The 26013-nt window shown below is 37.5% G+C and overlaps 1 protein-coding gene across 3 annotated transcripts; it reads right to left on the minus strand.

Annotated features, from left to right (window-relative positions):
• Positions 1–387: 387 nt before the first annotated feature.
• c12h21orf91 (chromosome 12 C21orf91 homolog) lies at positions 388–25000 on the minus strand. 3 transcript variants are annotated; one of them, XM_055208057.2, is made up of 5 exons: positions 24842–25000; positions 21618–21751; positions 5483–6100; positions 2650–2712; positions 388–2446 (listed from the first exon to the last, which is right to left on the minus strand). In XM_055208057.2, exons 1-5 carry the CDS (start codon positions 24868–24870, stop codon positions 2280–2282), a joined length of 1011 nt encoding a protein of 336 aa, XP_055064032.2. In that variant the 5' UTR covers positions 24871–25000; the 3' UTR covers positions 388–2279. The 3 variants fall into 3 exon arrangements, with proteins under 3 accessions (XP_055064032.2, XP_055064035.2, XP_055064034.2); XM_055208060.2 differs by having other exon boundaries at positions 5483–5998; positions 24842–24998; XM_055208059.2 differs by having other exon boundaries at positions 24775–24936.
• Positions 25001–26013: the final 1013 nt, after the last annotated feature.

The raw sequence follows: 26013 nt of genomic DNA on the forward strand, positions 1-26013 counted from the left end.
AATCTTTTAATTTTACTAATGATTATTTTATTTATGTTTTTTATTTTTTATTTACTTTATTCAGTATTATAAATGTGTTCAATTTTGTTCTACACTGAAGTCTCCCAGCGAGAGTTGTTGTAAATTGTATTTGTAAAGAAATGTGAATAAAAAAAAATAATAAAAAATAATAATAATAAAAAATTTTACTAATGATCAAACCTAAATGTATCCATCACATGGAAAGCAAGAAGTTTAGTGCAAATACACATATTGAATATATTTTTGTTATATAATTAAAATCTAAGATCTTACAGTCCATATTTCCAGTTTGGCTGTGTATATCTGCTATTAATCACTTTAAACAGTCAGCTTGAAACTCATAAAATGAAAACAATTACAAATATATTTAGGAAAAATATTTTTATTCATTCTTTTAAATAAATTGTGCACATCACTTCAAACAAAATTCTTCTACACTACAGAAAAAGAAAACAGTATTGAATATACCATTTGAAATGTCACAAAACACAGGCCACTGAAAAAAAGCATCGTTTAAAATGGCAAAAACAATAATACAAGCAATGAATAAACTTAAAAGAATGAATAACACAATCTACACCAACATAAACCAGTCACAACATCTAAATGCATAGCCTACATTTTCAACACACTGGAGACAGTCAAGCATGAAATTGTCTTTCTCTGCAGCGAGAGAATAAAGTCGTTTTGGCAGTGCGCATCATTTTTTTTTTGTTACTCCTGTATGACAAACAAACAGGGTAAACCATAAACATTTTTTACATTTTAATTGTACGAATGAAGGATCCATATTGCTTCTTTTCCACAGTTCATCCATTATTACGCCCAGCAGGAATGATGAGGAGGACAACCGTACCTCTCAGGCCATATCCAGTTTGACAGAATACATTACATATACTTAATCATTAAAAATAACATATTTCAAAAAACATTGTCTTAGATACCCCAGAGGGGTCAAGTTAAATTAGTATCTCTTATAAAGAGAGTTGATACGTCGAATACACCTAGTTGATTTCAAAATAATGCAACATTTTAAAATTTTAAGTTTAAGATTCTAGGAATAGTAGACACTACGCCATGCATGCTTCAATGCAAGAAGGTTCGATTCTTTGAAAGCCCACCAGATGGCAATAGAATCTGGTCTGAAAGTCACATTTTCCTGATTCTTTTGTCAGTTTATGTGTAAACCCCAAACAGAGCCAAAAAATGGTAATAAAAAATCTATACAAACATAAAAGGGAAAATACTACACAAAGAAAAGCCACTCAAAATAAAAAAACATTAAGTTGAGAATGGGGATACTTACAAAATGAATATGCTGATTAGTTAGTAAAATATTTGTAAAGCAAAATAAATACTGAAATAACAAAGCCTTTGGTTCAGTTTCTTCTTCTTCACATAGTTAGAGATCGCTTTGATATTACACACATCAAGTTAATCCAAAATCTGTGCTTAAAGGGTCATTTACTCTCCTTCATTGTCATTACCAACCCGCATTTGTCTTTCTGTCTTCCAAAGAAAGCATGTGTGCGTAACAGCCTGCGTAACATCTCCTTTTGTGTTTTCCAAAAGAGTCACATGAATTTGAAACAACATGAGGGTAATATGACAAACTTTCATTTCTGGGTGAACGTCAAGTGATTAACCAATCACATCAGCAGAAACTTTTCTCCTAAATCATAATAAACGAAATGCACGTTTTGATGGGGTAAAAGCACCTGTGAAATGTTAACATATCAAACAAGCTAAACACTAGCACCATGCCGTCGAGTGCAGTAACAAAAATGTAAACTTCCACTGTAAGGTGTGCTGTAATAAAAGCATATCTTGGAGTAGTGGACCAACCCTCCACTATCATTAACAAGTTCCACTAAAATGAGCAGAGGGAAGACGAAAACTGTTAACTAAGCAACAGTTACCACAGCAACACCACATCCAATCAGCAAGCCCAAATGTGCGAGAGGAACGTTGTGAGACTAATCCAAGTCTATAAACTACCTAAAATGACCAAGTGTAGAGTGTAAACCGTGAGATGCACACAAAATGTAACCAGAACAAAAAGAAAAATTAAACTCAGATAAATTGAGGTTTTAAAAACACCTCAGACTGCATAGAAACACTGGAGCTTTCCAAAGTCTGTATCTTAATCTTCTGTTGAGACACCACGGTGACCTTAAATTCTCATAAGCACACTCGCACGGGTGTCCATGTGGAGGTTGAGTCTCTCAGGGTTGAGTCTCTGGTGTCCCTAAAATCTCTCATTCCACTGGGCTGTTGGTAGCTTTGACCCCCGCTCTCCCGATCTGGAGCCACGGCAGCTTGGCACAGTTTTTAAATAACTGCTCAATGGCTATGTGTCGCACATGCAGCTCCGATGAAAGAGAGTCCTTTTCCTGGACAGCTACGGAGAGCTCCTCAAAAACATCTGACGGAGAAAGATTCACGGTTTTACACACAAGCACAAAAAGCATTTATGTAAAAATTGTAATTATAGTGGTTGTATATATAGCTATATATCAGAATGAGATTTGAGAGATACTGTGGACGGGTCTGACATGTTCTGACCAGGATGTAGAGACTGCCACTTTATTTTTGCATGAGCTAAGGTCTAAATTCGAATCAACTCACTTTGTATCTGTAGCAGCAGCTGCTCGTTCAACTGACGAAGCTCTTCCACACTCATCCTCACCACTGAAAGAGAAAGAAAACCAATTAACATTCAAATCGCAGGGATAAAACTCACTCCCCCGTCACCTTTGTCAATAAAGCAAGCATGTCTCCTCGCAAAGCAGAAAACTAGATGACTTCATAAGAGTCCTTGAGACGAGCTCTATTCAGATCTGTAAGGCACATGATGTGACCCTAAAGATGTATCTGTTTATAACAGAAGGCAGCTTTTCTTTGGATGAGATAAAAGAGGAGAGGCTATGAAGGACAGAGAGAGAATTCAAGGTCTAGCATATGACCTCAGCCTTTTATTGGTATTTTGTGTACTAGACTGATGGGAAAGATAGAGATAAAAAGCCGACTAATAAAATATAAAAGTCTTAATGCTCAGGATATCGATCACACATTTTTAAAAAAATTTCCTCTCTCTTGCTCTTGTTCACTTTATCCAGGACAACACTATGGGAATTAAACTGAGCCCAGTACTATAATTAGGTGATATCGGCTTACAGAAGCACACACACACACACACGCACACACACACACACACACACACACACACACACACACACACACACACACACACACACACACACACACACACACACACACACACACACACACACACACACACACACACACACACACACACACACACACACAGTGTTGGATAAGATACTTAAACTACAGTTAAACTACAGCCAATTAACCCATGTGAAAAAGTAGTTAGCTATGCTACAAGTTACCATCTACATTTACACTACTTTGCTTTTTACAAATGGCATTATATTACAACTAACTGAATAATAGGCTACTTGCACAACTTCTTCTCAATGAGGTTCAGTCATTTCCAGTAACAGCGTTCAGCGTATCCAAATGCAGAGATCATCATGGTACGTTATTTCTATTTTTAGGATGGTCACTTAATTAAAACAATAAATCGTGTTTGTGATGTTAACAGGCTGTAAAGAGATAGTTCACCCAAAAATGAAAATAATGTCAATGACCCTCATGTCGTTTCAAACTCGCAAGACCTCCGTTCATCTTCGGAAACAGAGTTTAAGATGCCTCAGATTCAGTCCAAGAGGTTTCCGACCCTCCATTGAAAATGTATGTACGATACGCCATCCATGTCCAGAAAGGTAATAAAAACATCACCAAAGCAGTCACTGCGACATCAGTGGGTCAGCCAGAATGCCCCGAAGCATCGAAAATACGTTTTGGTCCAAAAATAACAAATATTAAAACTGAAGTCACGTGACTGAAGTGACGCAGCTGACGTGTTATCTGGTGCGCCCCAGTTTTTTTTTGTGCGCCTGAGCTACGTTTACAGTTTGAGGGAGACACACACTGTAAGTTTGAAATAAAAAAAAACACTTCGCAAACATGTCTGAAGATAACACGTCATCCGCGTCACTGCAGTCACGTGACTTCAGTCTTGTGTAAGCGGTTCACAGCAGACGCGGAAAAGACGACAATGCTGAATAAAGTCGTAATTTTTGGACCAAGATGTATTTTGGACGCTTCAACACATTCCAACTGACCCACTGATGTCACATGGACCACCCCGATGATGCTTCCACCACCCCTCTGGACATAGACAGCATACCGCACATAGACTTCCAATGAAGGGTCAACAAGCTCTCGGACCAAATATAAAACATCCTAACCTGTGTTTCGAAGATGAACGGAGGTCCCACGAGTCTGGAACGACATGAGGTGGTGAGTCATTAATTACATTATTTTCATTTTTGGGTGAACTATCCCTTTAATTTGGCTTTCTATGAGAGATCTGAAATTAGCTGAAGTTCCCAAAATACAATATAAACATATCCTCAACTCCTGAATAATAAAGCAGTTGTATGCACCCTGCATTGCTGTCCTAAACATTATTAGTCTCTTTCATAGATGATATTTCATACTTGTTTAATGACCATAAAATGATACTATACAATGAGTGTTAAATATTTTAAATGAATTAGACGTTTATTCACAAGTATTCGAGTATTTAAAACTAGCACTGTGCAAATAGAGCAGATTTATTGCCAAATAAAATAAATACATTAATTGCGCAAAATTTCGTGTCATTTATCCTCACATTTATCCAACTACTTAGGCCTACTAAGTTATATTTATTTTTAGACAGAATAGTGGAGGGTAGACAGGAAAGCGTTGGGTGGAGATAGGCGAGCGGGATCTGACAAGGACCATAAAGACGGGAATCAAACTTGGGTGCCACACTAACCACGAGGCTTTCGACAAACATGGTATTTACTTTTGAATATATGGCATGTCAGTGAAACCAGAACACAACATAGTGACACAATGCAGTATTTAAAGTAATGTAGTTGTTTATTCAAACAATGCTGTTATGATACCCTTTACTCTCCTTTAGCCTTCTGTGGTTAAATATCTGCAACGGACCTCTGTGTGAAACGAAATGGTGAAAGATCACAAACGGTACATCATGAGGCTATTTGCAAGTAGTCCATTGTCAATGAAGAATGTGTTAAGAAAATGATTTGGGGTTTAAATCAATGTAATACAAACAACTATGATGTTTTTACTCCGGGTACTCCGGTTTCCTCCCACAGGCCAAAAACATGCAAATTAGGTAAATTAGAGATACCAAATTTTCCCTCAACCTGTGTAACCATTGGAAAATTTATCTCTACACCTTCAGATTCTGCCATCATGCATTGCTCCATCACAGACAGTAAAATATAATGGGTGTGTCGATTTTACTCCTGCATGTTCTTTATAATCATATACAGACTAACTCTCCATAACTTACAGTCTTCACGGCTGTATCCCATGTGTCTTCTCTGTCTTCCGCTGTCCATCTGATTCCCGTTCTGCTGTTCTTGTTGGTGTCGTCTCTCTCCAGCCCACAATCCCCCATGTGAGCTCTGCAGTAGACCGAGACCGAGCTCCTCAGCGGAGTGGCAGTCGAGCATGGTTTTACCATATTCAGACTCGGCCATTGATGCCTCCTCAGCCCATCGTGGGGCGTAGCGGGGCACCTGGGAGTCGGATTGGGGCACAAGCTTTCTACCTGCCTGTTGGGTGTGGCACAGAATCTGTTTGTGCCCCCAGCGCCCAGGTGTCTCTGTGGATACGGAGTCTCTGTTCTGGGCATATTGTATAATGCGGTTGATTCGCTGGCTCAGAGCCCGTTTCACGCCTTCGTACGCACCGTGGGAGTCCTTGGCGCGCGAGAGCTTCTGGTTGGCGATGAGATGGTACTTCTCGAAGCAGTCCCTATGCCCACGTAGCGATTTGGAGTGCAGAAGAGTGGCACTGGATACACCTGGTAGAAACAGATATGAGGATAGATTTAGAGATAAGATGGTACTTCTCGAAGCAGTCCCTATGCCCATGTAGAGATTTGATGTGCCACTGGATAATACACCTGGTAGAAACAAATATAAAGACAGATTAAGATATGTACATCTTAACAGATATTGGCATTGTTATGTTTGGTAACAATTGACCAAAACATTTTAGGATCATTATAGTGCCAATGAAAAGGTTATTAGTCAGAAATTGGTATTCAACAAATTTCACTGTCTTTCAATGCAAAACCCTCTAAGTGCATATAAACTTTTTGGGTTAAAACCTCCACTCAGGGTTCCCACACCTTAGTTAACTTCAAATTCAAGGACTTTCCATGTCCAATAACCCTCAAATTCAAGGACTAAATGTGGGGACACATTTCAAGGGAGAGCAAGGTTACATCGTGTTACCTTTTAAGATACATTGTTACAGTTCCCTTTCGAGGGAACTCGCGCTGCGTCACTGCGGTGACACTTTGGGGACACCTCCAGGGGTAAGTGCGTCTAAATGTGTATATCAAAATCAACCAATGGTGAGGCTTAACGACAAAGACAGGGTGATGTGGGAGCCAGGAAGTATATCGCTATCTGATATATTGCCAAAGACGGCGTTACAGGGATACAGGAAGTATGGCAAGGAAGACGCAGCGTCTTGTTCCCTTATCAGGGAACAACAATTACATACGTAACCCAAGATGTTTTTATGTCTCAAACACAACTATGCAAAAAAGCATTTTTGTATGAATCAACATTCGCATACAGAAGATATAAGCATTTAAAACGAACATTTAAGCATCTGTGTTTAAAAAGTCTAGAATTTTTATGATATTATCCTACACTACACAGGGAATAATATGGATTTTTATCCATATCTTTATCTATAAAATAAATTCAAACACTTTCTATGACCTGTATCTATATATGTATATTTTAAAAAACTTTCCAGGGCCTTGAATTTTTTCCCACAGATTCACAAACTTAAGGATTTCAAGGACCCGTGGGAACCCTGTCCACTTCTGAAAAAATTCACTTCTTTGGATAAGACATAGTAAACAGTTGCAAAATCACTCAAGATGCAACTAGAAACATTGTGAATGATGAAAGTCAGATTTAAGGTAAAAATGAAAAAAAGCACACATTAGGGGGCACTGTAATGCATGTCACTGCCAATTTCTGACTGTTTTCAAGTCCAAGTACTCACAAGGGGCCCAAGTATAAAATTCATCGTCCGTGCACTTTGGGGACTTTGCGGAAAAGTTGTTTAATGGATTCTTGAAAAACAGGTATTTCTGAATGGCCTTAGATTGGGATTAAGCGGATTTGAAGTAAAAGTATTTGATGGACCCATAATTCGAGTATTTGGTCAATATCAGCATCTTTTGCATCTGAGCTCTTTAAATATATGCAGATTTTAGTTAGCATCCTAAATAAATATATTCCAAACACTGTTTTTATGCAGCAAGCTCAAGAGACATCATCATAAAAAGTATAAAAGGAAAGTTACAAAAAGAGACTTAGCCTTTAAACAGCAGCTACTGCTCAAATCTTGGAGGAATCATATGAAAAACGAATATATCACTTTATATTAGGGGTGGCACGGTTCATGAAAAAAAATCCGAACCGTTTGGTTCGCTTGTCTCGGTTCGGAGCGCGTGTGTGTCGTACGGTTCAACGGTTCATGGCATGCGCAATGTATGTAGCCTCGTGCCCTGTATGTGACCTCAGATAGCGTGTTCCCCTTTCGCGAATAGCGCGAAAGAAGAGGTGACTGGTGTGGAGAGTGAGTGCTGCCGGTCATGTTACGTGTATAAATGGCAAGAGGGAGAGAAAAAGAAGTCTGCCCGCAGTTGGAGGATGCGCCAGCGTCGTATATGTTTGGTGTGGAAAAATTTTTTATTTCATGTTACCTATGATGACAGCGGAATTAAAACAATAGATACAGCCACACGCGACAGCCTTCTCTCCGACCATTTATCTAATCTGAGGTAATGAACACTGTTTTACGTCTTTTAGTATTCAGCGCTATTTTTAGCCTTTCGTTGATAAAACGAAAGCGGCTGATTTCCGCGTAGTTTCATTTTGCTAGCGTGTGAAAGTCGCGCAATCCTATTTCATAAACTGCCCCTTAAAGTAATCAGGACAGAAATGGTCAAAAGTGGACAAAAGAGACGGATTTAAATATTACATGTGTAAACGTTATGTTTCTCTCTCGTTCACATTCTCTCTGCAGTATTTAAGCAGCCTTTCAGTGATAAATCTTAAAGCTACACTGAAGTTGGCATTTTGATAAATGCAATTTATCTTTGTGTGCTAAAAATGCACACAAAGTTCATGTAGATGGCAATACACATTCTCTTTTTTGCCAAATAAATGAAAAGCATGTTGAAATCATCAATGTCTTCCCTCTCGCTGTGTCAAAATCTCGCCTGGCTTTCCTCAGGGATGTTCCCAATAATGTGCTTAAAGTCAAATTCAGTTTGTGCATGGTTACATGATATAACTTTTTTTAATACTGTATCCTAAATTATGGATAATTAATACATTAATAAGATAATAAATTTCTGGAGTGTTAAAAAAAATAACAACAAGAACCGTACTGAACCGAGAACCGTGACCATAGAACCGCGATACGAACCGAACCGAAGATTTTGTGAACCGTGCCACCCCTACTTTATATTCCATCTCAAAGTCAAAACTTTTAATTCAAAGTAGGCCAAGAACAAATCAAACACAACAGGAACACAACAAAAGTATTGCTGGGTGCTTCGCATGGGTACCTGAGCTCAGTTTAAACATGTTTTGCATGCAAGTTCTTGCACTCTGAACAGCAGTCCGTATTTAATACTTTGTTGTGGGTCGTGCTGAGATGCACAAATACATGCACACGAGTTCACAGATGTGTGATCATACACCCATGAATTAGTCAGCGTTGAGAGACTGACGGTTTCATTTAGCTTCAAGGTTACTGTGCAGCCCCTCGCCACAACGCGGTTTATTTCCTGTAATATCTATAAAAATGTCTAACATTATGCATAAGCCTCTAGGGGTTTGGTTAAGCTTGACTCATTGTGTTTTTCTTAAGTAAAGCAGTTTTAGGCCGAGCGGAGAAGACAGTGTGGCTGAAGTCAAAATCATTTAGCGTCTCACGATAAACCAATTTCCTGTGAAGTACAGTGAAGTCTGAATAACAGGAAAGAACACTTAGATGCTATTTTAAATAGGGGAACTGAAGGCTAGAAAAGCACACGTTAGGCTCTGACAGGCAATACAAAGGAGTACAAAGCGTACCAAGCACTTAATCCCAGTGTCTCCCAGGACCCATATAAACCAGACAGACCCAAAAATCTAATCTGTGATTTTTTTATGTTTTCATTATTATTACTAGTATTTTTTTTTTGTCAAGTAATGGGTTTGAACATAATGAAAAATAGCTTAAAGGGATAGTTTACCCAAAAAAGAAAATTCTTTCTTAATTTGCTGCTCACTCTCATGTTGTACAAACCTGTATACGGGTGATTCTCACGAAACCATTGAAACACCACGGCACTAATGATTTTAGCTTTAAAATGTGTAATATAGTAACATTAAAAAGCATCAGAATTAACACAATACTGTGTTCTACCTTGCACAATGTGTGATTTTAACATAAGAATTTATAATTGGAAATTTTATCTAATTTTCTGCTCAAATTCTCATTACCGCAAAGTGTCCGGCTGTGTTTGAACATGCGTTATGTTGTAATTTAATCAAATTAACACATAAAATATTAAGAAAAAAAATAAATGGATGTTTTGCTAGACTACTTTAGATGACAGAAAAAATATTTACTGAATATTCATGTATAATAATAATGAAGAAAAATTAGGAAAATGATGTGTCCATGCCTGATGTTCTCATCCTCCGCAAAACTTTTTGAGAACAGTTTAAGCACACATACAGAATTTTAATAAAGTTTGATTTTGAGTGACCAAGCACATGGACCAGTTACTTCAAGATGGCTACCAGGTAAGATCATTTTTTTACAGTTAATTTGAAATATTGTCTTGTCAGAATGCTTACACGACATTTTGATTATCATTACCGCAACAGATGCTTATTAAATGTTAATTTAATTAATAGAAGCATAATACTTTGATTTTAAATGCATGTGCAGAATCTCCAAATTATGTTCTTTCAGATTTGTCATGTCATTTTGAAAATATGTCAGTGTTGATGTTTTCTGACTGTTGCGGTAATGAGATTTTTTAGGACAATTTTTTTTAATTATGTTACAAAAAGTGTTAAATGATAAGTAAAAGTTTTTAAATTAATGTTCCCATTTACTCCAAACTTTGTTTTTCAATGTCTGGTCCGAAAAAAAGTAAATTTAAGCAATTTTTACATTTTCATGCTTGACATTTTTAAAACCAAGTTTTCGTGAGAATCACCCATACATTTTTTGTTCTGATGAACACAAAAGGAAGATATTTGAGAAAAGTTTGTAACCAAACCGATCAGAGGCCCCATTGACGTACATAATATAATTTTTTCCCAATATAGAAGTCAATGGGGCCTTTTTTTTTTTTTTTTTTGAACTATACCCAAAGATCATAACAAAGATCGTAGTCTTACGTTGGACATTGCCTACACTACAAGTGACCTTCACATCAATAGAAAAAACAATGGAAAAAAAAAAACAGTGGAGTAGCAGTGCCAGATGTCAAAAATAGGACCCGTTAGATGAAGGCTTGTCACTATGCATCAGCCTCTTCTAGTGTAAAGTGTCTGAGTCATTGATTATAAAGCGGAATTTTTTTTTTAACACGCTGTGACTCGACAGGCAGGTCCGTTGTAGAGACAAGCTAGTGTCAGATCAAACTAAACGCATGTGAACAAAGAGATCTGCGAAATAATCGGACTGACGTTTAAGTCAACAAAATCAAGATTTTTAACACATATCAATGTTAATGACAGTGGCGGCTCGTGACTGCTCATCCGAGGGGCGCAAATTCAAAATAGGTTTTCGAAGTGTCATGTGTGTTGCTTGCGTTTTTAAAATATGTGTTTGTTGCATCATGTAAACCATGTGCAGCACGTGTTTCGTCAAAATAAGTGCCTGCGGCACACGCGCCAAAATTGTTTATGATAAAAGAGATGCTTACATTTAAAAAAAAAAAAAAACGCAAGACACTCCCTCTTTTATCATAAACCCTTTAGACGCGTCTGCCGCAGATACTTATTTTGATAAAACACGTGATGCACATACACGCACTCGATGCGCAGAACACATATTTTAAAATAAGGAACCACACACATGCACACACAGGCTACATAAACATGTTGTGACGAACTTCGCATCGAGCACTCACGAAAAAAGAAGTCACCGACCGCCACTGGTTAATAACAAGCATTTAATTAACACACATGATCATAATTTAGGAAACTGAACAGAAAAAAAAACAATACAAATGCATGGGAAAAATTGGCATCAAAGCACTAAATCTTTGTCAGAATGCAAACAACTGATTTCTATGTCACTTCCCTAAAGTGGTGATGTTATAAATCAGTTTTGTAGTGATGAAACACTCAATGGTGCTTGTGTGCACCAACAACTGAGTCTCGCAAAGAATGACAACAAAACCAGAGATACCTTGTAAGCCATCTAACCATTTAAAAAAACAGCGACACAGATTAGCAGATCTGCAGATGGTGATGGAGGTCACTGTCATGGAAACGGTAATCTTATCAAGTTAAATCTATGTCATTCACTTTTCACTATTCCATTCAATCAGTAGTCTGTTGTTTTCCACTTTAGACAAACAGGCAGTTCATTTACATCTGAAACCATCGTCTATTCTTAAAACTAAAGTATATTGATTGCATTTCATGATGATAAATGATTCCTCACACCGACTGTCACGTATTTGCGAAAAATGTTACATCTTCACATGATTTAACCACTGAATTAGCATGACACGCTCATCTTCCTGTTTGTCTCATGGGGGTCACTTCTCAACCATGTGGGCTACTTCTGCTTTATTTGTTCTTAGATGAAGAACACTGAAGCCATGTAAAAAAACTAAAGAGTTTTTCCACACACGACAATGTGGTCAAAAAGATCAGGGATTCATATTACCAATACAGATAGTTTTCCACAATAAAAAACATTTATAATTTTATATTAAAATATAGTTTATTAATGTGTCATTATGTATGATTAATAAAAACTTACTTGGGCGTCACAACTTCTCTTTATTTTAGCAACAACACACGTAGGGCTGCCTAATGATTAATCACAAGTTTGCAGAATAAGTTTTTGTTTACATAGTTATTATACACAGTACATCAACAAATATTATATATTTATAAATACAAACACATGTATGTTTAATTTTAAGGAAAACATATATTGATATAATAAATATTTATATTTATGTATGATATAAATTATATTTAAATATACAAATGTTTATACACATGCAAATATTTCTTAAATATATACATGCATTTGTGTGCATTTATATATACATAATTATTATAAACATTACACACACATTAAATATGTAAACAAAAACTTTTATTCTGCAAACGATTAGTCGGGAGTCTCGGGACTATGGTGTTGACAGTGGTTTAAATGATTCCGGTAATGAGATTTAACGCTTTTTTAAAGTTAAAATTGTGCTAAATTGTCAGTAAAAGGTTAGAATGTAATGCCTTTAAACTAGGGCTGTCAAAAGATTAATCGCGATTAATCGCATCCAAAATAAAAGTCTGTGTTTACATAACATATGTGTGTGTACTGTGTGTAAATATTATGTATATATAAATACACACACATTCAGGTATATATTTAAGAAATATTTGCATTTAAATACTGTATATACATTTATATAATTTATATTATATATGAATATAAATAATTTATACATAAATATGAAAAAAATTTCTTAAATATATTCATAATTGGGTGTGTTTTTATATATAAATAATAATAATACACCGTACACACACATGTTATGTTAACACAAACTTTTATTTTGGATGCGATTAATCACGATTAATCTTTTGACAGCCCTACTTTAAACATATCAAACCTTGTTTTTAAATAATAAAAAGGAAATTTGTTGATGGCAAGTATTTTAAAAATATTAATGTTTGACATCCTAAAACCAAGATTTCATAAGAATCACCCATAAAGCAAAAACATTTTGTAAACTTTGTTGGTGGTGAAGCATTAATAAATTCAGTATCTTAAGCAGAACAAACACTGTCCTGTCGGCCACTATTGTTGTTTTGGTAATACTAGTGGGTGCTTATAGGATGAATTAACATGCGCATGATGTCACCAATAGTTTACACAACAATGCGTTGTTTTCAAAAAGTCTTTCAATAAGTCCCCAAAATGCTTGTGTCGTTTAAACGAACAGCTAAACCGCATAAAACCGTTACCGTTTTAGTCCTGTAAACGGCACCTAAAATGGGATTGCAGTCAAACAGCTGCAGTGATTGACATGGTGGTGTGAGTGTGTCAATGCACATGTTTAAATGCAGTCACCCTTAGTGCATGTGCTGCTACACAACAAAATAAAAATAGCTTACAACATTGCTAAAAAACATAAATGATTTGACCAGAGGAAAACCCATGGCACAGTACACAAAGATTTAGATTAAACATGCTAGAATAAATGTTAAAAAAATTGAAGTTCAAAGTAAAATGTCATACATCATTAATCTTACAAATAAAATAAACAAGACACAATGTGAAAAAACTACACTAGAACAAAACAGATAACCTAACTTTGATCATTACAAGATGATTTTACAGACACAGTGTCAAGCAGTTCAAAGAGTTTCTTTTTTTTATCTCAGTATGCATGTTTTTGTTTGCCTTGAAATTCTTGCTTTGATTTTGTTTAACGTACATTGACACACACAGTGCATGCATTTCTTTTTAAAGAGAAAGAATACAAAGGTTAGGTCAAATAGCGAACTCCACATTGATGAATTGAACACTGAAGTCCAACCACCTCACAAGCAAAACACATGATATAGATATACATATACATATATATATATAGATATGGATGTTTTCCCTAATGCATGGAAAACCTTTACTGAAATGGAAATCTTAGCCTGCGGGCCGCCGGTAAACAGGCCAAGTCAGCAGATCTGCATTTATCCACCATGCATTCCCAGTTTATGGATTCGAACCTGCATAGACCAAGAGGTCACAGCATACAGTATTGGGCTGAACAGGGACACAGACAAAGCTAGAAACATCTCAGCCTCTCATAAAAGCAAAAGGAAACACACAGAGTCACACACACACACACCATGTATTCAAGATTCACTCAAAGCATTAGCAATATATATTATATCATACGTGCATGCTCTCGGTTGACGTAAGCACATATTCTTATGTCTTACGTAAGAGGATGATAGACTGTGTCTGTCATGGGAGATTGTTAGTACTGGGTAATTTTGCTAAGAGCAGCAAGAAGACAGTCCGACTCAAGGTCTTTCCCAAGAGCCAACAGAAAACAGAAGTGGGCAGGATCTAGGGCACGTCACAGGAATGAATAAAATAAACAGTGTGGCCTTGATAAAACAAAGATGTTGGTGTTGTATGTTCTGTAAGAGCTGTTAAATACACACAACCTCTGCAGACCTCTTTTAGTCATCTTATTAAAATGCATGCTAAATCAAGCATCACTATTACTATTGCTCATAGGGTTAAGGATTTTACATCAAGATCTATTAAATCAAACAGCATAACAGATTTACTTTGAATGACCCTAACCATGTCTAAGACACTAGGGGTGGAACAATACATGTATTCGTTTCGAACCAAATCGGTACGGGGGTCACGGTTCGGTGCATGGATTTAAACGGAGAATACACGGTATGAAAATAAAAAAAAAACTTGCGTGCAAAATAATTTATGTAATGCGGAACTACTGTTAGATCCGCGGGTTCTTTATGGACAGCTAATCTGTTGCCCCGCTTTAGCTCTGAAGCTCTGATTGGCGCCGATGCATCCGAGCTCCGCCTATGTATGCGCTCTATCAGAGACCGTCTACATTCTGGCACCAGTGTTGCCAGATTGGGCGGGTTCCCGCCCAATTGGGCGGTTTTGAATTTGATTGTGCGGGTAAAAATTGGCTTGGGCGGTTGTGCAAAAATTGGGCTGGTTTGGGATCAGTTGGGCGGGTTTGAAACGTGCATTTTATAGGCTAATTATTTAACAAAAAACCCAAATGTGCATGTATTTCATGACGTTACTAAACACACGCCCACTGCATGTGTTTGTGTTGACGCCACGCCGATGATGAGTCCGCGTTTAGCCAATCACAAGTGATAGCAGCCAGACAGCTCTCTCAGCGGGAAATCAAGATGTTACAGATAGGAGTTGGAGAGTGACCCGGGCCTGAAGCAAATGGATAATGCCTTTTAAATCGGAAAATAGCACTGCAAATTCTGCAACACGGACTCCGGATTGCAACGTATACGTTGCTTGTCACACATCGGCCGTGTCTCAATGCGAATGCTGCAGCCTCCGGAGGTCGCATTTCTAGGCTCCATATACGTCATCGACTGTCTTGTTTTAGAATATTAACAGTTATAAAGTTGACTTTTATTCTTAGTTAATAGTAAATTGTTGTAATATGCTTATACCTTGCGAATGTAATGGTCAGGTAACTCAAATAAACCAGGCTTGATGACGTATGCACCCTGCATACGCGACCTCCGCAGGCTGCAGCTGGAGTGAGAAACGGACATCAATTACACGTGTTTGAGCCGTGGATGAATTATCGGAGCATTTCAGGTGAACAGAACCAAATGTTCGGCTGTCATTTAGTCAATTGTGGAACCATGAACTTCAGCCAGACTGTACATAGTTCTGAAAAGTTCAGATGTTCAGTGTTCTTCAGCTTCCTTGCAAGTTAACGCACAACCAACAGCCTATTATTATTGTTCTGCATTTACTGCTTAAGGTAAGCCTGTTTACGATCTCTCTCTCACACACACCTATTCATCAAGAGTAAAAATACATTATTAAAAATAATATAAATAGATAAAAAGCGTTATTAACGAATTGGGTATTTGAATAATCATAAAACACTTAAATATACGCTGTAAAAGTGCATTGTGCGTGTGGGCGAGGGAGCATAATGTAGCTGTTGTGAACAAGTTATGTCATTTTGCTAGTGTGGTTCTGTTTTTGTGTCGCTAGCTATAGTATGTTGCATTAATTGTGTAAGTTAAAATAACTAAATGCTAATCAAATTAAACCAAAATGTTGATTTAAATATTTTGGGCGGTTTTTTGTGCGTTTGGGCGGGTTTTGGAACACTTTTGGGCTGGAGGCCATCAACTCTATCTGGCAACACTGTCTGGCACTCTGCAGTTTTTTGTCAGGTTCACGGTCCAGTGAGTGAAATAGCAGCGACAGCGAGTATGGCAAATGGTGGTGAGGATCCGCCGGCCCCTTTAAGATCGCAAGTTTGGCAAAACTTCAGTTTTCCAGTCAGTTACAATAGTACAGGCGAGAGAGTGGTGGAAAAGACGAGGACTTTGCATCGGCGTTGTTCAGCAATTGTTAGGTATGTAAGTGGAAATACATCTAATCACGGCTCTCAAGTCTCACGCATTCACCTTGACAAACACGCATTTCAGTCAGTTCAAATGCCACACTTTGTATTTCTCACGCTGAGAAGTAGGAGATAAATTGTCCTGCTATATACAACAGGCATACGCAGGGCAGTTCTGTCAAGTTCAGCTGCTTTCAGTTTTTTAAGCGTGCTAAACTTTACGCAGCGCCATCAGCGTCAGAGTACCGCGAGAAATCTTGCGGAGGAGGCTGATTTCAAATCGCTCTCGCGTTACTCTGACGTCATCCACTTGTCGTTTCTTGCAGCGCCTCGTGAAGTCGTACACACCTATTAATTCATCCCACAAGCCTATTTTTTGTTCTTTAGTACATTAATATGAAATAAGGCCAAAAATGTAATTTAAAAATGTATTTAGGTAACACTTGTAATACATTTGAACCCCTATTTGTATGAAAGATGAGTACAAGATTACTTAAAGTGGTATATATTTTTGAAATACGAGATAGTATGTTAAATGCATTTCAGTTCATATTCATGACATCTCAAAATAACACTGATAAGGACACCTATGTTTTTAAGATTAGCTTAAAAAAAATGCCTTCATTTTTGTTTTGCTTTTTTCCTCCATTGTACCGAAAGTGAATCGAACTGTGAAGCCTGAACCGAGGTACGAACCGAACCGGGACTTGTGTGTACCGTTCCACCCCTATAAGACACAAATATAGTCGCTCTTCCATTACGTGGTACAACGGGGCATCATGTGAATCGGCTACCTTTACTTTGGCTCAGTTTGCTTAAAGTGGGTTGGATTATAGACTTATCTTTAGAGTTGCACCGCCTCTACGTTCGTGACATCATTATAAACACCATACAAACAAACACAGGAGAAATAAAGTATAAGGGAGTTTGGGAACTTGTACAACAAAGCACAGATCAGATGATGACATTACTTGTTGTTTACTCGATGGCGCCTACATAATATTTCTACTATGAGGTCTGCATTAGTAAAAGCAAATTCTTGACTTATAAAATATACAGGTCTACAATCCGCAATACGGTATTAATTATGCATTCGGCAGACGCTTTTATGCAAAAGACTTACAATACATGCAAGCTATACATTTTATTAGTATGTGTGTAGAAACCGAATCCATGACCTTTTGCACTGCCAAAGCAATGCACTACCAATTGAACTGTAGAAGAACACATGCATAATAAAAATGTTTGCATAATAAGCATGCATTCAAAGCGCTATCAAAAATATAGCCTAATTAAAATGAGGTATTCCTACCACAGTTTTTGCTATGGAGTAAGCAGAAATGTAGCTTAATCCTACAACCGCACGAATAACACAAAATAAAGAATATACACTAGCCTAAAGGATTATTAGGAACACCTGTTCAATTTCTCATTTATGCAATGGTGTAAAGGTGTGGGGGATGTTTTCTTGGCACACTTTAGGCCCCTTAGTGCCAATTGGGCATCGTTTAAATGCCACAGCCTATCTGAGCATTGTTTCTGACCATGTCCATCTATTTATGATCACCGTGTACCCATTCTCTGATGGCTACTTCCAGCAGGATAATGCACCATGTCACAAAGCTCAAATCATTTCAAATTGGTTTCTTGAACATGATAATGAGTTCACTGTACTAAAATGGCCCCCACAGTCACCAGATCTCAACCCAATAGAGCATCTTTGGGATGTGGTGGAACGGGTGCCCTGAATGTGCATTCCACAAATCTCCATCAACTGCAAGATGCTATCCTATCAATATAGGCCAACATTTCTAAAGAATGCTTTCAACACCTTGTTGAATCAATCCCACGTAGAATTAAAGCAGTATTGAAGGCGAAAGGGGGTCAAACAAAGTATTAGTGTTCCTAATAATCCTTTAGGTGAGTGTATACAATACTAGCGCTATTATTTAAGCCAAGCTGATTAATAAACATGAAAAAGTCAAACCCAATTTACAGAGATATTTTATCAGTTCTAAACATTAAATCAAAGTGTTGTTAAAATAAATCTACCTCTTACGGATCCTGCATATACAGTAAGCAAACCTGGAGTCCCAAAGGGATCTATTTATAAACAACAAAAGACTTCCGAATGTCCATGCAACATTCTTTTGCAAGTTGAAACAAACCCCGAATCGTACATTATGTGCTGTATTTTACCTCTGCTTATTACCAGCAAGCATCGACTCAAATCTATTTCTTATGTGTTAGAGGAAACATTTAACTTTGTAAGTAACTTCCTGTGTGTGTATATGCTCTGAACAGACAACGATATTGAAGTACATTTCTCTCTCTCTCTGTGTATGTGTGTGCTTGAAGAAAGCTCTCAGAAACAAGAAAGGCAGAACCACCCAGCATGGCACACGGCATATAGTAAAAATAGCCACAGCAAGTACCTCTTCTGCTACCTATAATTAGTTCTAAAACATCCAGGCTACATACAACAACGTGAAATATAATCAGTTTGGCTACCCAAATAAAAATGAAGGCAAACTGAAGTAGTCTGACAAATAAAACAAACCAAGCAGGATGTTTTCGGTGAGTACACACACACATACACAGGTGTGTGTGCAGGTGTGTGGGTGTATAGCTTTCAGGTCTGAACGTGCACATCCAGCTTGTGTTTGCTTACCCACTGCAAGTACGTTAGATTTTACTGTAAGTGGGTTATAACTGTATGCCTGCGGCACATCAGAGAAGACCTGTTAGTGTGTGCAAAGATATCATAAGCCAATGGGTGCTCTCATAGGGCTATGAGGGTTGTTGTGCAACCCAAGCGCTATGACAAGCAGCTCATGTCATGACAGGGAGCGTAGCCTGCCTGGACTGATCTCTTATTCTGTTAAATATTCAAGAGCGGTAACAGTCTGTCGCTGGCATGAATATTCAGCGTGTCTAATTCATGAGCTTGGTGCCGTGAGAGGTCCCAGGCTTCGTAAACCAGAATTGTATGTCACAGATAGAGTTAAATAACAAAATGCCATTTGCAAGAAAGACTGTTTACTTCAGTGGGTCTTGAGTTTTTGAGACTGTGAAATTTCCCTTATAACAAGACTATTCAGGTTGGTGTGAAAGCAAATAGCTCAGGTGGAAGAATTACCTGTAGCTTTATGGTAGAGTATTGCATTATCAGCACAAAAGGTCTGTGGGTTCGATCCCAGGTGCACACTTACTGATAAAATGTAGAGCTTGTAATACACTGTGATACACTTTGGATAAAAGCGTCTGCCAAATGCATGAATGATTAAAAACATGTAAACAATAAGAAAATAAGAAATGAGGACTGAATAAAATATTCAGATTCATTTCTTCTCAGACTCTGACTCGAGGGTCATGATGTGCACACTCTGTTGCACAAGTTAAATAGCTTCCCGGCTGTTTTTCATACACCTAACATCACAAAAGCACCCGATGAAAAGTTTTCCATGTAACAGAATTCACTAGTCATGGTTTGATATCCTGACCTAGATTGGTCATTGATCCAACAAACACATAACTAACGTGCAGGCTTTTTTTGAAGGACAGGACAGAATACACAGGGTTAGTTAACTTCAAATTCAATGACCTTTCAAGGACTTTCCAGGTCCAATACCCTCAAATTCAAGGACTAAATGTGGGGACACATTTCAACTAAGAGCAAGGTTACATCGTGTTACCTTTTAAGATACATTGTTACAGTTCCCTTTCAAGGAAACTCGCGCTGCGTCACTGCGGTGACACTTTGGGGACGCCTCCAGTGGTAAGTGCTTCTGAATGTTTATATCAAATTCAACCAATGTTGTGTCTTAACAAAAAAGACAGGGTGCAGGAAGTATACCGCTATCTGAAATATTGCCAAAGACGGTGTTACAGGGACGCAGGAAGTATGGCAAGAGAGACGCAGCGTCTCGTTCCCTTCTCAGGGAGCAACAGTTACGTACGTAACGCGAGATGTTTTCATGTGTCAAACACAATTATGCAAAAAAGCATTTTGGTATAAATCAACATTCACATACAGAAGATATAAGCATTTAAGGTGAACAGTTCAGCATGTGTGCTTAAAAAGTCTAGAATTTTTATGATATTATCCTACACTACACAGGGAATAATATGGATTTTTTTTCCAGAAAACTTATTGCATAAAATAGATTCAAGCACTTTAAATGACCTGTATCTATCTATGTATGTATATTTTCAAAAACTTCACAGGGTCTTGAATTTTTTACCCCAGATTCACAAACTTTCAAGGACCCGTGGGAACCCTGGATACATGTCACAAATACACGTGACATGATACACATGCTTTGTTTTAAAAGTCTTAATATTTTAGTTAGGATCCTACGAACAGTTGTATAAATGAGACCCCTGGACATTAAAAAAGTAACTTTTTAGAATATCTGACCAAAAACACTATTGGTTTGTCTGAGAAAATTTTGCAACTGAAACATGTTTGGAAACAATTATTTCTACTGCAATTCTGTTTGCCACCACTAGAAGTGCAGAAATGATTTTCCATTAAAAACCTTGAACGCATCAGTCAAGCAGTTTGTTCAAACCTTGAAACTTGGCACCAAGTAAATGACTCCAACGAAAGGTATTAGATTCCAAGGAAAACTATTTATGCCCAACATCCAACCGTAACAACACAGAAAACTTTTTTAAAACTCTCTCCGAATGCTCTTTGAAGATTGCTTGCAGCAAAAAATGACAGCTGCATCAAAAATAACTGCAGTTCTGACGTGACCTCTCAAGACTTAATAGTCTGAACATTAACTAGATGCCAAAGAGGCACTTTAAACACTCCAGTTCAATTTCTGAGCAGTACATAATGTGCTGGAACAGAGGACCCGTTTAGAAGATGAATGAGGAGAAAATAGATAGATGGAAAGAAGCCTTTACTCCAAATATAGACTAATCTGACCCAATGCTGAAATTAATTCTTTATAGCTTTTAAGGCATTAAATACATTTTAACAAATAAAAAAGCAACACACAAATATTCTTACCCTCTATGCTCAATTCAAAGCACACATGGCAGAAAGAAAGCGTTCCTGTCTCTGTCTCTAGCTTACAGATGCTGCAGATGTTGTCATCATTTAGGTCTATGTTTACAAAGTGCTCCTCTTCCTCCATGCTGCCTCTGCAAAGCACACAAATGCACAAAAGGTTATTCAAGTTTACAAGAAATATAACTCAGTCAGTCTTCGTGCTCGATGTAACTACAGAGGAGTCAAGTTTTAAATAGGAAAAATATAGAAACTCTTTGGTTACTTTTAAGCACGATGCTAATGGTCTAATCAGATTCAATGGATTATGCTAAGCTATGCTAAAAGTGGTACCGCCGGACCCGGGGATCGGCTGAATGGATTCCAAAATGATGGGGATCAAATGTTTAACTCTGGGGAGCTGGGAAATTAGCATATTTTCAAAAAAAGTGTCACAGATTTAGCATTGATATATTAGTGGTCGCCATTTATATTAAACTCTTAAAGGGACAGTTCACACAAAAATGACAATTTTGTCATCATTTACTGACCTATTTTCTTTGTTCTGCTTAACAAAAATGAAGATATTTTGAGCAATATTTGTAACCAAAACATTTTTAAGCAACACTGACTTACATAATGTTTTTCTTTCCTACTATTGAAGTCAATGGTGCTCCTGCTTGATTACAATTATCTTCCTTTGTGTTCAGCGTAACAAAGAAATGTATACAGGTTTGTAACAACATGAGTGAGTAAATGTTTAAAAAAAACTATCCATTTTATGTAAATTTTCCTCAACATAATGCAATAATATGCAATAAGCAAGAAAAAAAAACGCATGCACATATGAAAATCTGATTAACAAGACGGATGAGTAAGCATGCCGAACACAACAGGAGTTGAAGGCTTTACTGCTGTTTCTGTAATTAAGAGTGATCTGTTTTATGCCGGTTTTAAAGAGCCCTCTTTCACGAGAGCCACTTGGATTCATTCCTGAGAACCCAAAGGACTGAAATGTCCTGTGTTTACACAACTTAATTACCTTAGGCAAGCTTTACATAAAACCCCCTCCACATTGTCACAAGTTGTTTACTGTTGAGTGGGCAAAGTATGTTACAATCTAACTCTCTCCATCACAGGCAAATAACTATTGCTACTGCATAAAACCTAGAGATGTACCAATATATCAGCTGCTGATATTTAACAAACTGATCAACAAACACATAGTTTACTAATTAACTACACCAAGGCACTGACTTGTATGTTTTGTTGGAAACCACTTTTTTCAATGGGTAAAATAATTGAATACTTGTCAAAACAAAATTTAATGTGTATCTTTAATGCTGCGTTCACACCAGCCGCGGTAGAGGCATCAAACACGAGTGATTTCAATGTTAAGTCAAGTACATGCGATTCCACCTCATTCGTGCGTCTAGTTTGCGTGAATGGCGCGTTGCTGCGGGAAACACACGAGCTGAAAAATGTTAACTTTGGTGGAAAAAACGTGCCATGTTAACCAATCAGGAGCTTGCTCTAGTAGTGATGTGATTACAGAAAGCGAGCGGAGTCACAGAAGCCCTTCCAATACACGAACGTCTCGATGACTAGAATTTCATGCGCGAATGAAGCGAGTAAACTCAAAATGCTCAAGCGGCAAACTAGACGCGGTAAACACGAATTTGACGCCTCAAACGCGGCTGGTGTGAACCCACAGTAAGTCTCTCCTATAATGTTGGCCTGTTGAATGTTAAATGGGTGCAATCCATGTTCAATTAAAATGACAATGGTGTAGCAATAAACTAGCAAGAATACGTTAAAACATGCATTTTTGAACTTTGCTTATTTAAAAGATAATCAAAACAAAGATCACACAAGATACGTGACAGATATCGGTAGCGGATAACAGTGGTTTGTTAAAATCGGTATCGGACAAAATGTTAACAGGGTATCTCTCTCATATGCATTTCAGATCTACACATTTGTGGAGAAAAACATAAAATATCAACCAATTCATATGCATCAAAGTTCAAACAAGTTGAGGTAAAACCGATAAAATGCGTTTTTTTTTTTCTGAAGGCTTTTGTGTACTGATTAAATAGCTGTTTAAAATTGTTATCAGCCATGGGCAAGTTTAACTTGATCCTGTTAACTGTTCATCTGCACAACAGCCTAAAGGCAAGATCAACGAAAACCTAGTATGCTACCTAGACCTAATTTTTCGGCATTAAAGGGTTAATTCACCCAAAAATGAAACTTGTCGTCATTATATACTTACTCTCATGTTGTCACAACCCTGTATTAATTTCTTTGGTATGATTAACATGAAGGAAGATATTTTGAGGAATGTTTGTAAACAAAACGTTTATGAGCCCCACACACTTCCATTGTATTCTTTTTTAATACTATGGAAGTAAATGGGGCTCGTCATGATCGGTTCTGTTACAAACATTCCTCTTAATATCTACCTTAGTGTTTATCAGAACAAAGAAAGGTACATACAGTGTGTTTGTAACAACATAATAATGAGTAAATAATGACAAAAGTTTAATTTTTGGGCGAACTATCCCTTTAAGTGCGATGTGAGTCGACGAAATCAACTAAAAATGCTCTCCTTGGCAGCACGCTAGGTTTTAAGACAGTCCATAAGATTATTTCGGTGTCCATAAAGCTACTTCAACCAGTCTAAAACCTATCGTAAATACGTTATCTTTATTCTAACGTTGTGAGTGAACGTTAATTGACTTGACCCAAGAGATTAGTTTACAAAACAAGCGCATCCTGCGTGACAATACTCTAAGACTTCAACAAAAAACACCATTTGGTGGCTTTTCACATCAGTTTAATAAAAAGGGAAATTTTTCAATATTCCAACTCAGTCAGGGGAAAGTAGAAGTTAAGCGAACAGCTATAACGCTTTAAGCGTACCACTTTAATAATACATTTAACGTTATTTACAGTTACCTTTACAGTAACATTTACCTTACTAACACTGTATTATATGGTAATAATAGTTTAAACAACATAGTTCAGACAACAGTTTTTGAGACATTCTGTGCCAACCATACCACAGGCTGAACGTAGCACAGACCCGTTATCTAGCTGTACCTACTTCTCATAATAAAAATACCACATCCTTGGAAAAAAGACGTTGTCAACGTACATTATCGACGTCTATTACCTTATTCGTTACGTTGTCAGAAGAAATTTCGAGACACTCCAGAAAAAACAGTGGGAAATCGGCTGACCTTTGATGTGAGCCACGCTGGTAGAGCATCGAGTGTATTGTTATTGAAGCGGACGGCAAGCAGCTACAAGTACAGCAACGACAAAGAACACGCGACAGACGCGAGATGACCCACTCTCAAGCCAGCGTCATGACGCGTCACGTGCTGCGCAGTTGTACCTCTGATTGGTTGTTTGATTGCGTTACGTTAAAAACGTCAGGATATCGGAAATCTAAAACACATCCTGTTATTTGGCGTTTATTTGCATAAAATTACGTATTAAGTTGCTAAAATCTGGTTAATAAAATGTGTCTTATAATAAAGCAAAGTTCTTTGTTGCAAAGAATCGTATCGATATGCGTTCGTTCCTAGGTTACTAGTTTGCGTCAATCCAGAGTGGACAAGCTAGTCATTGCAGAGTCTACACCATAGGTCTACACTAACTGTAGAGGAGAAGACGAAGGATAAAGCAAATTTATTTTTAAATTTTTTACTTTTATAAGGGAAGTGGGGAAAAAGGGGGGTGAGCATACGATATTTGGCTAAACATATATCGACTTTTGATATTTTATGATAATCAGAGTAGATGTAGCATTTGTTGAGGAGTGGAACAAACAATAAAAATAAATATACACAACAAGGTAATCATGAACAACAGGGATGTTTTCTTAATATTTATTTTTACATTAGCAGTTAACAGCTGTTTACTTTACATTAGCACATCAAATCGCGTTGATAATTTGCCCACGTGGGGAAATTCCAGGATGGATTTTCTCTGTTACGTGACGTCACGTCAAAGCAAATCAATACCGTGACGTTTCGATTCTCCGTTCCTCCATTTACTCTGCACTAAATAACCATTACCATTCAACCTATATGCTTACATTAATCCTTACATAACCGAAATGCCACTTTAGGCCAGCCATACACGTGCCTTTTTGTAGGTCTAATGAAGACTGTCTGCGCTCATGACTGCCTCTATTGACATGAAAAGAAGTGTCGTCTGCTTTCATCGTGTGCCAGTTTCCTTGATGGCACAAAAGTGTCCCTCATTTGGCACTCGCAGTCTCTTTTATCCTCCTAGACAGTATGTCTGGGAGTGTTCATGCCAAAATCCTCTTTGTATTCAGACTCTGCCCATGTGCAGACTGCGTTTAAAAAGTCTTTCTTGCTGATAATAGGAAAATTATATC

The sequence above is a fragment of the Misgurnus anguillicaudatus genome, chromosome 12, assembly GCF_027580225.2.
Source record: "Misgurnus anguillicaudatus chromosome 12, ASM2758022v2, whole genome shotgun sequence".
Classification (NCBI taxonomy): domain Eukaryota; kingdom Metazoa; phylum Chordata; class Actinopteri; order Cypriniformes; family Cobitidae; genus Misgurnus; species Misgurnus anguillicaudatus.